At 40.3% G+C, this 15,193-nt stretch overlaps 1 protein-coding gene across 1 annotated transcript in view; it reads right to left on the minus strand.

Annotated features, from left to right (window-relative positions):
* The window catches only part of klf5l (Kruppel like factor 5 like), a 30,062-nt gene extending 15,486 nt beyond the window's left edge, over nt 1-14,576 (minus strand). The window contains exons 1-2 of the mRNA XM_078265285.1: nt 14,281-14,576; nt 669-1,614 (exon numbers count right to left, since the gene is read on the minus strand). Of these exons, the coding sequence (XP_078121411.1) occupies nt 669-1,614; nt 14,281-14,421 (1,087 nt within the window). The 5' untranslated portion in view covers nt 14,422-14,576. The remainder of the gene's footprint in view (nt 1-668; nt 1,615-14,280) is intronic.
* Between the last annotated feature and the right edge of the window lie 617 nt (nt 14,577-15,193).

Genomic DNA, 15,193 nt, shown 5'->3' on the forward strand with positions numbered 1-15,193 from the left:
AGTGACATTGGTAGAGAGCAATTTGAACCAACTTGTTGGAGTGGTTATGTTGAAACTTGTTTTCATGTGTTACTTGTATAGCAAACTGTTAAGAAAGCCCAGAAAATCTTACAGGGTTCCAGCTTCTGATTATGCATATTGTGTTAAAAATAAAAGTATACAGTAGTAGCGTGTATGGGCAGATATTTGAGTGCAAACTGTTTTGAATGTTGCCCAAGGTGCTCTACATGTGATCAGTGGTACATGTCGTGCTCACTGCAAGGTGCACAGTACAGAGGCAAAGTGTGGCGTCGCCAACCTGTGCCATGTAGCAGGAAAGCTATGAGGTAAGAACCTGACAATGAAAAAGGGTTTGTGTGCATGAAATGCCCTTTTCATCCATCTTCGGTTGCTTTCAGGTTATGAGGTTTGGTATGTAAATGAAAAGATGCTGCCAATGAAGCTTTAATTTCAGTGACACTATCTTGCAACTGGTAGAATAATCTGTTTAGTTTGAAGACATTGTTAGAAGTCTAAAATCCTTTAAAAAAGTAGAAGAACTGTTAAAACCGAAGATGTGTCTTGCCCCCAAGGGAGAATTATTAATCTCACTCAATGAAAAATGATTCTTAAATTAAGACAAACATGTTTTACTGTGATGTAAAGTTACATGTAAATAAAACACAGACCTGGGTAGTCACAGAAGTGGATCCTCCTCTTCTCCAGCTCTGGGTTGTTCCGCCTGTTGTATTTGGGACCTGTCAGGACACCCTGGCCATGTGTCATCAGCATGGCATGCGGGGACAACCCCGTCACTTTCATCCCTCCCATACTCTGCAGGTATGGAGGCTGAAGTTGGGGTGATAAGCTGAGCAGCTCTGCCTGACCGTCTGGGCTCCCTGGCTGAGAGTTTGGGGGTGAGGGTGGCAGGCTGTGGGGCGCTGTGTGCTGGGATGAGTTGGCTGGAGAGGCTTGGTAGTAACCATGGTGCTGGGATAGTTGGTGCTCAGCCATCATGTAGTTGCTGAGATTCAGCATGGTTCTGCCACTAGTGGAGGCATGTGATGACGGGCTGGCGTGGGACAGAGTCATGGTGAGGTCAGCACAGCTGGTGATGGGCATTTGGGCATAGACCTGCGACTGGGGGGCCGGAGGTCCAATGTGAAGCTCTGTATCCAAATTTTGCTGCTGGTGCTGCTGCTGGTGCTGCTGCTGCTGGTGCTGCTGCTGGTGCTGCTGCTGGGACCCTGCATCCCCAGTTACAACTCCTCCAGAGCTCATCTCTGGTTTGATGAAAACGTTGTTGACTACAGGCGGCACGGTGAAGACAGAGGTGAAGTCCGGCAGGGCCTGGGTGGGGACGGAGCAGGGCACCTCCAGCCCGGGCTCTATCTTGATCTGCTGTGCCATGAAAGTTCTGGGGTTAGACCGGTAGAGGCCTGTGCGGAGGTGTGTGGTGCTGGGAAGGATGACGTTGATGTTGAGGCTGTAAGGGGCAGCAGTTTTGTCCTCTGAGAAGAACTCGTCAACCACAGAGGCGCTATCTCGTCTGTATTTCTTGTCAACAGTGTCGATCAAGTTACTCAAGAGAGGACTGTTGACCTGGGGGAGGTATTTGTCCAACTCTAATCGAATCTGAAAAGAAACAAAGAAGAGAGAAGGTTTAAGGAAGAGTTCAATATGTGTAATTCAATTGCAATTTACTACAATGTTTATTGTAAATTCCTTGGGACTGGGTGTATAACTAGTTATTTTCTACAACCTGCAAGTGATTTCCCAAATTCTTTACCATGCATTTTGCTTTACACCAGTATGAACCTGTTTTCAGTCAGTGGTCAGAGGTGAGCTCACTGCCATGTAAACAGAACACCCGAGCCAACTAGTTCATGAACACTGAGGTGTGTCCTGGATTGTGGCTGTTCAAACTCATAAATCCTAGTCTATTCTATGTCAATGTCTGTATCCAAGTCCGAATTTCTCCTCTCCCTGTATGTATTTTTTAAATGTTGATTGGTGCCAAACGGCAACTTAAGAGAATAAAGCTCCAGAACATGACCACAGCTATGCAGGAAAATTCTTTTCAATACAGGAGAACTATCACTGTATAAAATGCTGCACCATCACTGCCAAACACTGTCGACACATCCACAGCAGCAGCAGCAGCAGCAGCTCCCTTTGGGTGCAGTATTTGGTTGGAGTACTTGTTTAACGGCTGTAATTATTTTGTGAGATTAATGGGCTACAGATCAATAAAGAGAAGTCTAAGTCTCTAAGTCGAAGCACCTGCTGCATGTTTGGAGATGTATTAATCAGTGAACTGATATTGTGTTAGGTTGGAATTACAATCTACAAATAGTCGAGTCATAAAAGCAAACAGTGAAGAGCTATTGATGTTATTGCTCTTTTCTTTTTTAAACGGCATTCATCAGCTGATCTTTGGGTAAGTTTTGGAGTCGCAAAAAACCGCCTACCTACTACCTACACAGTTAAAGGCTTTTCCCTTTACTAATTTAAGATCGCACAGTCCAACTGTTGCTTGACACAGGAAGTGGTGCGTGTACATTTCCATTTCATTTGGAATAATATAATCTTATAATAATATGATAAAGATGCAATCAAGCCACAAAAAACGTGTAAAGCTGCAATGCAATACATGTCAAGTAAAGAAAAGGTCTTTCATTTTAGACTGCGAGCTTACAAAATTTGACCTGTGATTGTCACTTTGGTTGCTGCAGGTGAGTATGGTGGTGTCATATGAACACACTATTATCTGACATACTGGTTATTTTTGCACAAAACTCTTTTCACTGGTATTTCCACGCACTAAACTGAACTGACAATAAATGAGTAAAAAAAAAAAAAAGGCCTCATCTGATCTCAATCCTGATTAACTGGTATGTGTGTTATTCAGAGTTTGTGAAGCAGAAAGTCACTCCTTTAGAGGTGCACAGGCCGTTATGTTCAGAATCTGTGCTGCAGAGACCACACACACACACACACACACACACACACACACAGGTATGCAACTGACACACAAACAGAGTTCCCTCCATGGGTGTGGTTGATGGAAGTGGTTTGCTGCGTGAAGACAAGCCAAACCAAACCAAAATAAAGGCTGAAGGCATGAGAAAGACATAGCGAACCTTAAACACTGTCAGGTAAAAATAGACCTGCCAGACAAATCTGATCTACAGAGTGACAACAGACACACAGCGCTGAAGAAAGGATGAAGGGGGGGGAGGAGGGACAGCAAAAAAAAAAAGAGTAGAAGAAGGGAATGAGAGAAAGAAAGAGAAAAAAGTGAGTTAATTATGAAACTGATACTGAAGCGTGAATGAGGGCGGCTAATCTGATGAGGAAATCAGAATGGATTCAAAGTAACTGTTGATCAGGAAGCTGCACACAAACTCGCAGAATTCAAAGAAACACATTGAACATTTTGCTGCTGCTGCACGGACGTAATGACAGCTTTTCATCACAACACTAATTTTCCTCAGTTGTGTTACTGAATGCATGTTTAATTGAGAGGTTACTCTTTACTTTTTTATCATGGCTAAGATAACAGTAATCAACAAATTAATTTAGAAATGATGATGCTTAGTGAAAATGATCTTAATCATTTGATTTTATTAGTCCTTGATTAAATCTAGAAAAACAAACAAAAAAGCGTGTATATTTACATAGGCATGCATATATATATATATATATATATATATATATATATATATATATTTCAATTATACGGACATCAAATACAGTGGTGGAAGACGTATTCAGATCCTTTACTTTAAGTAAAAGTACTACTACCACACTGTAAAAATATTCTGTTACAAGTAAAAGTCCTGCATTGAAAAGGCTACTTAAGTAAAAGTATTTAAGGATCATCAGGAAAATGTACGTAAAGTATTAAAAGTAAAAGTACTAAATGCAGAAAAATCCTCACATTTTAGAAACTGGAAACGATCAAAACAGTTCTGTCAATTAACTCAGTGTTTAATTTGCTAATCATTTTAGTTGATGGGTAGCTTATTTTATAATCAAACATCGTATTTTATATATGTGTTGTGTGCAAAAATCTTAATTTGTAAAGTAGTAACTCAGATTAATGTAGTGGAGTAAAAAGTACAATATTTCTCTCTGAAATGTAGTAGAGTAGAAGTAGAAAGTGGCATGAAAAGAAAAGACTTCAGTAAAGTACAAGTACATCAAATTTGTACTTAAGTTAGCGTACTTGAGTAAATGCACTTAGCTACATTCCACCACTGATCAAATGGGAGAAAAAAGGAGGCAGATCATCAAATCTATGCAGCTTATTCTAACTAACTTGAATACCTTTCTGTACATTTTGTGCTATTAAGAACCACATTGAGTTTCGGGACCTATCAATGGGAGGTGAACTGTGTGAACTGCAACCCATAGAGAACCATAACCCAGTGTACAGTGGACTGAATCAAATGATTTGGGACAAATGACCTAACGAGGTGCTGATGTGCTCGAGGTCGTGTTCAGCAGCTGAACAGGAGGCACAAAACAGCAGAGAAGGCCTTTTTCAACACTGTTATTCTGCAGCACTGCTTCAAGTGCCAGCACTGTCAGCACCACACACACACACACACACACACACACACACACTTCTTTGTGTGTAATACTGTATAAATGTGTATGCGTGTCATGTGATGTGTTTTAATGTGGTCTTGAAATTTTTGTTTCTGCTTTTATTGTCGACTAAATAATTTTAGGCTTTTCAGAGTTTTAATTATAAATGCATATTCAGTTCACCATAATATCAGTTGTCAGTATTTGCAACAGTTATAGTTTGAAAACAAAGCAACACATCTTTTTCAAATGGTATTCAGTAGAAACAGAAAAAACATGCAGCACATTTTTTTGGGTATTGCATATGCATGTGTCTCGGTTTGTATATTTGTTTTATGTGTGTATGCTTAAGTATCTGTGTAAATACGTGTGTCTGTGTGTTTATTCATTTGTGCACGTAAGGCTAATAAATCTTTTATCGCTGGTGAACTCACACCGCCTTGTCATCAGTGCAATCTGAGTCCTCGGTGAAATTAAAGTGTTGGATATTTACGGTTTCCTTCCCACTGAGAGCTCCTGTGTGCCTTTCAGGACAGGACACAAACAGGCCCTGTGCTGCTGGCAGCTGTAACCCTTGGGTGCCCTTGGTCACTTCCCCTGCTGTTGATCCCTCTTGCTGTCAACCGCCGCTCTCTGAAATGCTTGTGTCTTTTCTCGCTATTGACGTTTCCCTATTTAGCCTATTATATTTATATTTTCTGTGCTGTTCATGCAAAAACGTCATTGTGCAGAGAAAGGTCGATGTTGCCAACAGAGGATGCTGCTGCAGTTTCCTTATCAGTGAGTCGGGGGCTGCATTGCACCAAAAATTTACATTTTTAAGTTGTTTTGAAGTTTAAACCTCAAACAAACTTATGGACACCCTTATTTATGTCTGCACGCAGTTCGAAGATGTACTAACGGGTTAGCCTGGCTTAGCTCAATTTATGTGTGGCTATGAGATGAAGTAGCAGCTCCACCCAAAATAAAATAAATCCACAAAAACAATCTCCTAAAAATGACGGTCTAACGGCACCAAATTTTGTATTTGATGTATTTATAAGCCACTAGCTTTATAGCACAGCTAAAGGCAAACTCTGCCATTTTCAATAAAAAGGTGTGGGTGTTTGTCTTTTAAGTATTTTTAAAAGAGCCTTGTTAGTAATGTTAACAGTCCCCAAAACATTACACAAGAGGCTCGGCAACCTTAAAGGAAACTAGTTGATGAACTACAATTCAAAACGTCTTTGTATCATTTTATGTGGTAAACATGTAGGATATCTTCGGGCCATGACTTAGTTAATAATTGGAGAACATGTACAACTGCTCTGCTATGAATCCTTCTGCCTGATAACAGTCAGTCTCTTATCTTACCTTCTGTTCAGGTTTATGGGATGGAGTGGGAGTTTCCACACGTCCAGCCAATATGACATCCATCCTTACAGAACCTTCATGTTTTAGCCCCATTTACTGCACAGGGAATCTATTTCAGCAGTCATATCAGTGTTTTAGATTTTTTTATGTTGTTTTTGTTTGGCTTACAGCCACTAGTTTCCATTCAGTTCACCAACAGTCTGAAAAACAACTCGCAGACTCTTGCGTGGGACAGTAATCCACCACACTGAACATCTCGTCTGCTTTTGCTGACGGTTATATTATTGTTGAGTGCAGCTGATAGGATTTTGAAAAGTCTGCATATTGTTACCACACAACAGCCTGATTAAAAAAAAAGCAGACATGACGTTCACTGATGCCATAACGTAATCACAAGGGTCAACCGGCATCTCTGTAATTTCCCACACTTGCCACTTCCCCACCTGTCAAAAGAACCAACCTGTCTCTTCCCACATTGAACAAATGAATTGGCTGGTGGATCTTACATATCAGAACTAAATCTGTTAATAAAATCAGATGTCAATAAAATCCTCAACAGATGGTTACACCACATCTACCCATGTCAGCCTCATAATGAAGCAATTATCCTAATACAGAAAAATAATAAAAACAACCCTTTGACCCCTCTCCTCTTTCTCTGACCTAAACGACTCCAAACTACAAGGTCTGCCATCTTGATCAGACATTTTCCTTTGCTAATTACAAAACAAATGGCTGCGTCTGCACTCCAGTTTGCCTTTATGGCTCTTAGGAATGCAGAAAAATGGTGGCCATTCGCCTTTGGATCTCCATAAAAAAACAGAACTGATAGTGTCAGGGGCCCTCGTCAGTCTACACGCTGTGAATCAACAGAGCAGAAATCATGACAGGGTCATCGGAGCAAAAACAAAACCTTTGAAACTGTGGTGAATGTTTTATGGCCGCTAATGGAGGAAGAGATATGGAGGCTTGCATTGGCTTCACAGGACAGTGAAGAGTAAAGACAAGAGTTAATTGCTGGATGGCCAAAATCCACTTTAACTCTTCAATGTTAAACATGTGATCATTTGCTACTTCTATTATACTTAAGTGCAAAAACCAAACTCTCTTTTCATTTTCCACTGCGGATAGTATCCCCTCAGTGTAGGGGGTATTCTCAGCTAATCGCCGTGGCGCCGCCGCATGAAACTGTCATGACATCTTCAACGCAACACTCGCTGAATCCTTTCACCAGCAACCAAACAGAGAAATCTCCTCACTTTGTCAATTGTACAGTGAACTGTATGGCGTAGTTTTGCAGGCTACCATTTTAAAAAATCTAGGTCGAGTGAATCAAAAAATTGGGATCGCTACTATCGGTAGCTAAAATGATGGCTTCGTGCAGGATGTCCTGTGTGATGCTAGTGACGGTTCTCTCTGACCAATCAGTGCAGTGTGTTAACTAAACCTTCTAGTATTGGCTCAGCTTGCTTGCTTGGAACCTCGACCGAGGTGGTGCCAAAAATAGTATCACATACTATCCACAACTTTTGCTAATGGAAATGCAAAATTAATGATTCTAATGTGCAACAAACTGAACTGCTTGGTGTTAACACGGTTTATACTGTATAATATTTATGTATGGGTGTATAGGTGTTTTCATGGTTGACAGTAATCCCACGTTCCAAAATACCTGTGTTGGCCGATTGAGAAATTTCTCAGCAAACTTTGTTCGTTGTGTTAATTACTTTATGGAGCATCTTAGCTTCAGCCCTTTTAAATCATAATGAGCTGAAACATGAACTAACACACCTCTCTAACTCAGTCTCAAAAGCTCTTCTTTGCCATTAATCATAGTATAAACACAAATAATTTCGGGACAGAACTCTTTGGAACAGAACTGCAGCATTATATTCACGTTTGTCCAAACAATAACCTCTCTCCTGCATCATTCTATTTCGGTCTCTTATTTCTTGTCACTCTTTGTTCTATATTGTCCCACAAGACAAAAAAAGGTCCTTCTCAAATGCAGTAAGAGGGCGTGGGGTGTTAAAGTTCCTCTACTGGTATTTTGATTTCAAATGTCACAAGATACTTATGAATAATCGCTGTGCATAAGGATATATGTACAATTGCATTACTTTACATTCTAAGGAGTTCAAACTGCCTGAAGAAACTGGAATAAAGACAATGTGGAACTTTGTTGGGACGATGTGGACGAACATCCACTTCCTGTACGTAACTAAATGTTTAGAGACACTGAAAGATTTCTTGTCTCACCACAAAATGATTTCACCTTTTGTTTTTATTCACCGGAGCAATTTCTATTGTTTTGTCCAGACAAGTGAAGGGTTAACAGTGCTAGTCATTAAAGAGATTTTGCAGCTTCAGTAGATGAGTTTGCAGACCACAGGCATTAGGAAACAGTAGAACAGGACTGCCTGCGGGCTGCGTGTGTTGTCTTGTACACAGACACAGCCGAGCATGATGGGTACAGATGACATCAGCAGACCGTTTCTAACAGAGAACAGCATGAGTCAAATGATAAATCTCTGCTCGATCCGCTGGTGAACTGACACTTTGCAGGAGGATCACACTATTATGGTCTGCTTTATGGGTCTGCATATGTATAAGGCTGATATAATAAAATGCTTGTTCATCAGCCAGTAATGACATTTTTTGCCAACATCATGCAGCTTCATCACAGCTGAAAAAAACCTCAGAAAAAGCTGCGGAAAAAATAACTTAAATGTGCACAAAAGCCATTGTTTTTTTGTTTTACTTAAGGTGTTTACGTGGTTCTGAGGATTATATGATTTATTTAAAAGTCATATCAGTTCATTCTGGAAGGATGTGAGATAATATGCAGAAAAATTTAGTAGGTTTGTTAGTTTATACAGTTTTTATGTATTGATGAACAGTTGAAAGCAATAGTTTGTGTTTATTTGCTACCAAATCAATGATTCCATCAAAAAGAGAGCCCAACACAAATTCCTTCATTAGAAACTGGAACTGTCCTTTTGCCTCTAACCCAGTGTCCAAAACATAAAGACAAAAAAGTCTAAATTAGCTCAATCTTCCTTCCCTAACCCATCACCAATCAGTGTGAGATTCTGCGAGCTGAGACTCAATGTCAGCAGACACCTGCTCAGATGCAAAGCAGCCGTGTGTTGTTCTGCAAGTCAAATCATTAGGCAAACCAAAACCATTTCATTGGACAGCAACAGTGATCTAAAAAAGACCCGGGAATGAACAATGAACAATTCCCGAATGGAAGGCTGACATGACAGGAAAACATGTAGAAGAGGGTCAGTCTGGTCAAAACCATGACATCAGAGGCATAAACTCAAACAAAAGTGAGGTCCCAGTACAATCCCAGGATGTAAAAAAAAAAAAAAAAAAAACATCTTGAAAACCACTTTAAACCATATCTGAGTATTGATCTTCAGGAATCATTAGGTGTGACTGGCAACACACTCTTGATCTGTACGCCATGAAGTTACTCTGTAACTTCCCCTGTCTATGCTCCGTCTAACAGGAAACCCATTGGTGATTTAACAACAAAAGAATCTGGAAATAAGTTTCATATCAGTTACTTATTCTGTCATTACTGCTGAGGTACATGAACAGTTTAATTCCAGAATAAACATGCACTGTTTGGAAGAACAGTACAAGGATAATCTTCCAAAAGACTGACAGGCATCTTTAAGACGTCACATTGGACTCTGGGAACTTTTGCTGGGCATTTTATTACCGTTTTCTGATGTTTTATAGACTATATGACTAATAATGTAATCAAACTAAACTGATCAACACATTGCTCGATAATGGAAATAATAGTTGCAGCCCTGTAACTAACACATGTTCCACCATCGAATGACATTAATTCCAATCCAGCTGATGTCGGTTCAGTGCAGAAACATCACAGACCAAACATAACAAATACTGGACCTCTAAGTTGACCTCTTTCAATCATGACCCTGGTCACCCATGTTAGATCTCCAAACTCATCAAGCAGATTTAGTACCAGTGTAGTTAAATGCCACTGCTATAGAGCTCTATTGTTTGCTTGCTGCACTATACAAACACAGATTCATTAAAAACAGGCGATTCCTCCATTGATTGGAGTTATGCAAGAGAAGCATCTACTGCTCCTGTTTTAAAGCTGCACTAACTGATATCTTTATATTAACAACGGATTAAATGACTATGTGTAATGTGAAAGGGGTGGCTCATAGTGGTGAACCAACAGAGTATTATCAACTGACTCTGCAGTTCCCCTCAACTCTACAGACGTTTTAGCATCTTTCAATGCATTGTTATGGTTTTGATGCCTGCAACTTTAATGTTTGGTCCACTTTCTTAGCTCTCATCAACCTCATTTCCAGTAGCAGCAGACAGGTGTTTTAAGGAAAAAAGCTCTGATAGCTGATTAGGGCTGAGTGGGTATCGTTCAAAAAATTTCGATATGCGTACCGATACCAATACCGTGACTTCGATACCAATTCCTAAACAATACTTTTTCAAACATGCTGTATGCTTATTGGCTCACTGACGCTGATGAGATTTACTCCTTTAGGTATTGAAATTTGGTATTGAATGAAGAGGCATTTGAAACTGGCCTAAGAAGTATTGAATTCGGTACCCAGCCCTATAGCTAATACACTACCTGCCTACGTAGCACCACATGGCAGACATAAAAGTTAGTGATTAGCTGGTCAATATGGTGGAGCATTTAGGAGCTTAGAAGTCAGATTTCCTTCAAGGGTTGGTGATCATAACAGGCCATAACAGAGATAAAAGGAGGTGATAATGTCAGTGCTAGGTTTAGAGCATGTCACGCTGAACCCAAATGGCCAATATATCAATACTAGGGCTGCAACAACGAATCGATCAAATTCGATTATTAAAAAAGTTGGCAACGAATTTCATTATCGATTTGTTGTGTCGCGTGGCACGCCACTCAGTGGCGCAGATAAAAGCAATTGAGTTGAGTGCCGTGCGGAGCGGCGCGGCGTGAAAGAAAAGAAAAAAGAGCAGAGCGGGTGTAGAGGAAATATGGAGAGAGACCGGAGAGACCCGTAACATTGTTCTGAAACACATGGCGGAGGCAGAGAAATCAGTTCGACCTAAGTCATCCAAGGTGTGGGAGCATTTCACACTACATAAATTGAAAACGTGTTAATTGCAAGATAAGCAAAAGCGACATGGCATGGCACAGGCGCACCACGGTGATGATTCAGCACCTCCTAAAACAAACATGTTGGAGTCCTTGATGCGGAGGAAACAGCAGGGTAAAGTCACTACAGAATCCTACTTTTGTTCCATTTTGAAGTGAGGAACGTAACGTCCATCTTCTGGTGCTGGTGTGGTATTTACTCGTTATCCAGCTTGACAAGCATGATGAGCTAGCGTTAGCTCGTTAATAACAGTAGTAAAGCAGGGGTGGTATAATTTGCAAGACTAAAGACACGTTTTTATTCACTCGCCTTTTTTGGCCCATTAATTTTTCAATCTGTTATCATGTATATATTCTGTGCTTTATCCCATATCAGTTATTGTTGACAAATATATTTGTGTGTGTTGTAGTTCTTTTATAGCACTTGGTCATCTTAAGCTGTGTTTAAATGTGGTGTACAAATGAACTTAACTTGCACTTACTACAATGATGGTAATAATTTAATGAATAAGTGAACGTGTGTGTGTGTGCGCGTGTGTACACAATTATTAACTAAAACAACAAGTATGTAAGTATGTATTGAGTCGATGTAAATTAATGTTTTTGTTTTTTTTATCCGATTCATCGATTAATTGAAAAAATAAGACAGATTAATTGATTATTAAAATAATCGTTAGTTGCAGCCCTAATCAATACATAATATTTAAAAAGAAAACCCCTTCACTAGAACTCTTAGAAAAGCTCAAGACTCCAAGTGTGCTATATTTAATTTTACTCCATCTTCTCAAGATTGAACCGCTTTAACAGCCTCCTTAGAAACTTTGGCACATTTAAAAACTGTGGAAAACTCCATTAGGTGCAACAGACGCAAACTAAAAGATCGGCGAGTCCATTTACAGACAGGTAAAGAAATCCTTTGGCGTACACAAACGCTGATAGAAAACAGTGAAGACAACTACAGTCCTGGTGCCTTTCACTGCTGCTTTGACTTTCTCATGAGGTCGGCCTTTATGATCCTCCCTATTGCCTCGAGGCGGCCCACGGAGATGCGGGCCCTGCTCAGACAGGTCGGGCAACATACTGCTGTCACGACACCAGCTCAGTTAAGCGCTCTTTAAACCCCAACACAATGACACAAAGACCCAGTCTCAGAGAAGGAAAAGAATTAAGCGAGAAAAAAAGACAAGAAGAGTGGGAAACCCTGTCTGTGAAACAAAATTAGGAGAAGAAAGAGGGATGAAATGGACAGTGAGTGAGAAAGCGACTGGAAAAACAACAAGACAGACAGAGAACGACCTGAGTGATCTGTGAGGAATGTGTTTGAGAAACAATCTTCATGCACATTCACCTTTTCAGCTGCATCACATTGTGATTTATGGAATAGGGTGCTGAGAGAAGGGCAGGCATAATAAGATGTGGCTTCAGCCTTTGCCTTTTTGTGCATTTCTATTATTATATCTGTTTTAGTTTATTTAATATTTGAGCAGCAAAAGTTTTTTAAATATATAAATAAAGGTATTCTATTCAATTTAATTGTATTAATAGCGACAATTTATACAAACCGTGCATAGATAGAAGACATATAAAAATACTAGAGTTATGCTAGTTGTATGATAAAGTGGCTAGGTACTTATACAAGACAAGACAAACTCCTGATCCAAAAAGATTGAGTATCTGAGTAACACTGCTGCACAATGCCCACTTAACTTAAAAGACAAATTGTACAGACATGCAGAAACAGATAGGTTTGACTGCTGCGAGGAAATGTTGGTTAGCTTCTATGATCGCACCTGCCAAGTCGTCAATGCCAACAAAGTCAGTATGAAACAGCCTGTGACCGCTTTCATTTTATGTATGCAAAATATTCAACAGCATGCGCCCGGCCTACTCAACTGATGATGCTTTGTGTGAAAAAGAGTGCATCATATCCACATGCATCAGCACTACCAGAATAGAAAAGAGCAAAGTGAACAAATATCTTTAACCTATCAAATCCAATGTTAGACTCAGGTCTCAGGGTCTGCCACCTGTTTACCAAACACCTGGCAGGAGGCCAAACTCAGCACCTTACGCAGGCTTCTGGTTACAGTTTGCGCTCTGTTGTGACCATGCAGGATTGATCTACAATTCACAGCCATTTAACTTTAATGCAGTTGTCATGTCTCTGCTGTGATCGCGTTTAACAAAAGAAGGTGGTAAGGGACGTCGTACAGTGTTGTAAATACTTTTGTATTACTAATTTTCTGCGACTGATTAGGCCATCCTTTGATAAAACAAGACACTTTCTGAAATGTTCAGGCTCATATCTGGCATCAGACAAGTGACAAGTATTCACTGATAATCTTGGACAGACAGATCTACAGAGGAATGCGATGATGGATGGAGAAGAGGCCATGGTTAACAAGCAGCTTCATGTGTCTTTAGCTCCTCTCCGACCAAGCCGTGTGGTGTGTGTGTGTGTGTGTGTGTAATAGTCAAAGTAGAAAAAGCCAGCAGGGTATTAACTTCACAATACATTTATATCAACAACACAGTAGATTTTTTTGTGGGCAAATACACTCAAACAATTACGAATGACATCAAGCTTGTTGTTGCTTTCCCATAAATATGTTGTATGTGACAGTAGGCCTATGTAATTAAATAGCATATTTAGAATAAATGCAATCAATAGGTGTCTTGAGTGTGTGTGAATGCCATTGTGTTAATAAAATCTTTAAAACAACATCAATTCATAGCAACTTCAAACCAAATATAGGCCTACTAAAATAAATCTCCCTTACATTACAGAACTACAATTAAAGTTTGCTAGTTTGCAGAACTGCCACTAGTTGCTGTAAAGCTTCCAGGTGAACTTTACCTGCGTTTTCTAACATGTCCGGTGTCTGTGAAGGACTTTAACCTGCCTGTCTGTACAGGTGAGCGGTTTCCTTTGACAGGTAAAAGCAGCTTGATAAATGTAAAAAAGAAAAATGTGCACAACATGCAGCTTAACTGTAAATCAATGGTTATTAGCAGCTTGGGTATCCTCAAAACGACGTTATATTTCGACTGAACAGCACCTGCAGCCACACTGTCCGTTAACATGAAAGTGAAGGCAAAAGAAATAATGAACAGTGATTAAAAAACCCAGGAAGGCCGGGCCTCCGGTTCACCCGGAGCCAGGCCTTCCTCAGCGGGTCGGCGAAGACTCTCACCCCGGGTTTGACGTCCTCAAACACGGAACCATCCTCAACGCCGTCCGCTGCCGGCATCCTCACCGGCTTCAGCTGAGTGAAAACCGCCCTTTCTTCTGTCGTATGCGGTGGATTCATGGCCAGTCCTACCCTCGCTGCCATTGTAAAAATTACTTATAAAAATATATCTTCCTGTGAATTTGAGTTATAAGTAGGCTACATAAAGAGTTATTACTGCTAAATGCGCCTTATTGAAGCTGAAAGCTGCGTACCTTTCCAGATCCCTCCCTCTCTTCTGTTGCTCAGGTAGGTTTTACCTGAGCTCACTCAAGTATGGACCTGCTACCGGTCGACATACAGCCAATGAAAGCAGAGGATGAGTCTTGTTATCCAATCAGCTGCGTGCAGGGAGGCGGGACTCACCTGAGAGATCCAGAAAGTATTTATCTCCTCAACCACTCACACACACACACACACACACACACACACACACACACACACACACACACACACACACACACACACACACACACACACACACACACACATCTCTCTCTCTCTCTCTCTCTCTCTCTCGCTCTCTCTCTCTGTTAGTATAATCATACAATTTATTTTCTGAACTTCTTCCTTCTCTGACCTGATGGAAGCCAGCAGGTCAAAATAAGCTGTTTTTAAATATATATATATATATATTTCTACAACAAACTAACTGCCAAATGAAGACTTTTGTTTTTCTGGTCATCTTTCTTGAGTTTGTCATTTTGGCAATACCGTGTATCCCCGTTACACAAAAGGAAATAAATGAGTCATGCTGATAAAGTTCACCTGAGGCCGTGTGCACCGTTAAAACCTATTGTAATCGACAATAGGCCAAAGAAATAATGGAATTAGCAGGTCAAATTGGAGATGAAGCCGACAATATACCGTACCTTTA

This window comes from Sander vitreus, chromosome 13 (assembly GCF_031162955.1).
Source record: "Sander vitreus isolate 19-12246 chromosome 13, sanVit1, whole genome shotgun sequence".
NCBI classification, from domain to species: Eukaryota; Metazoa; Chordata; class Actinopteri; order Perciformes; family Percidae; genus Sander; species Sander vitreus.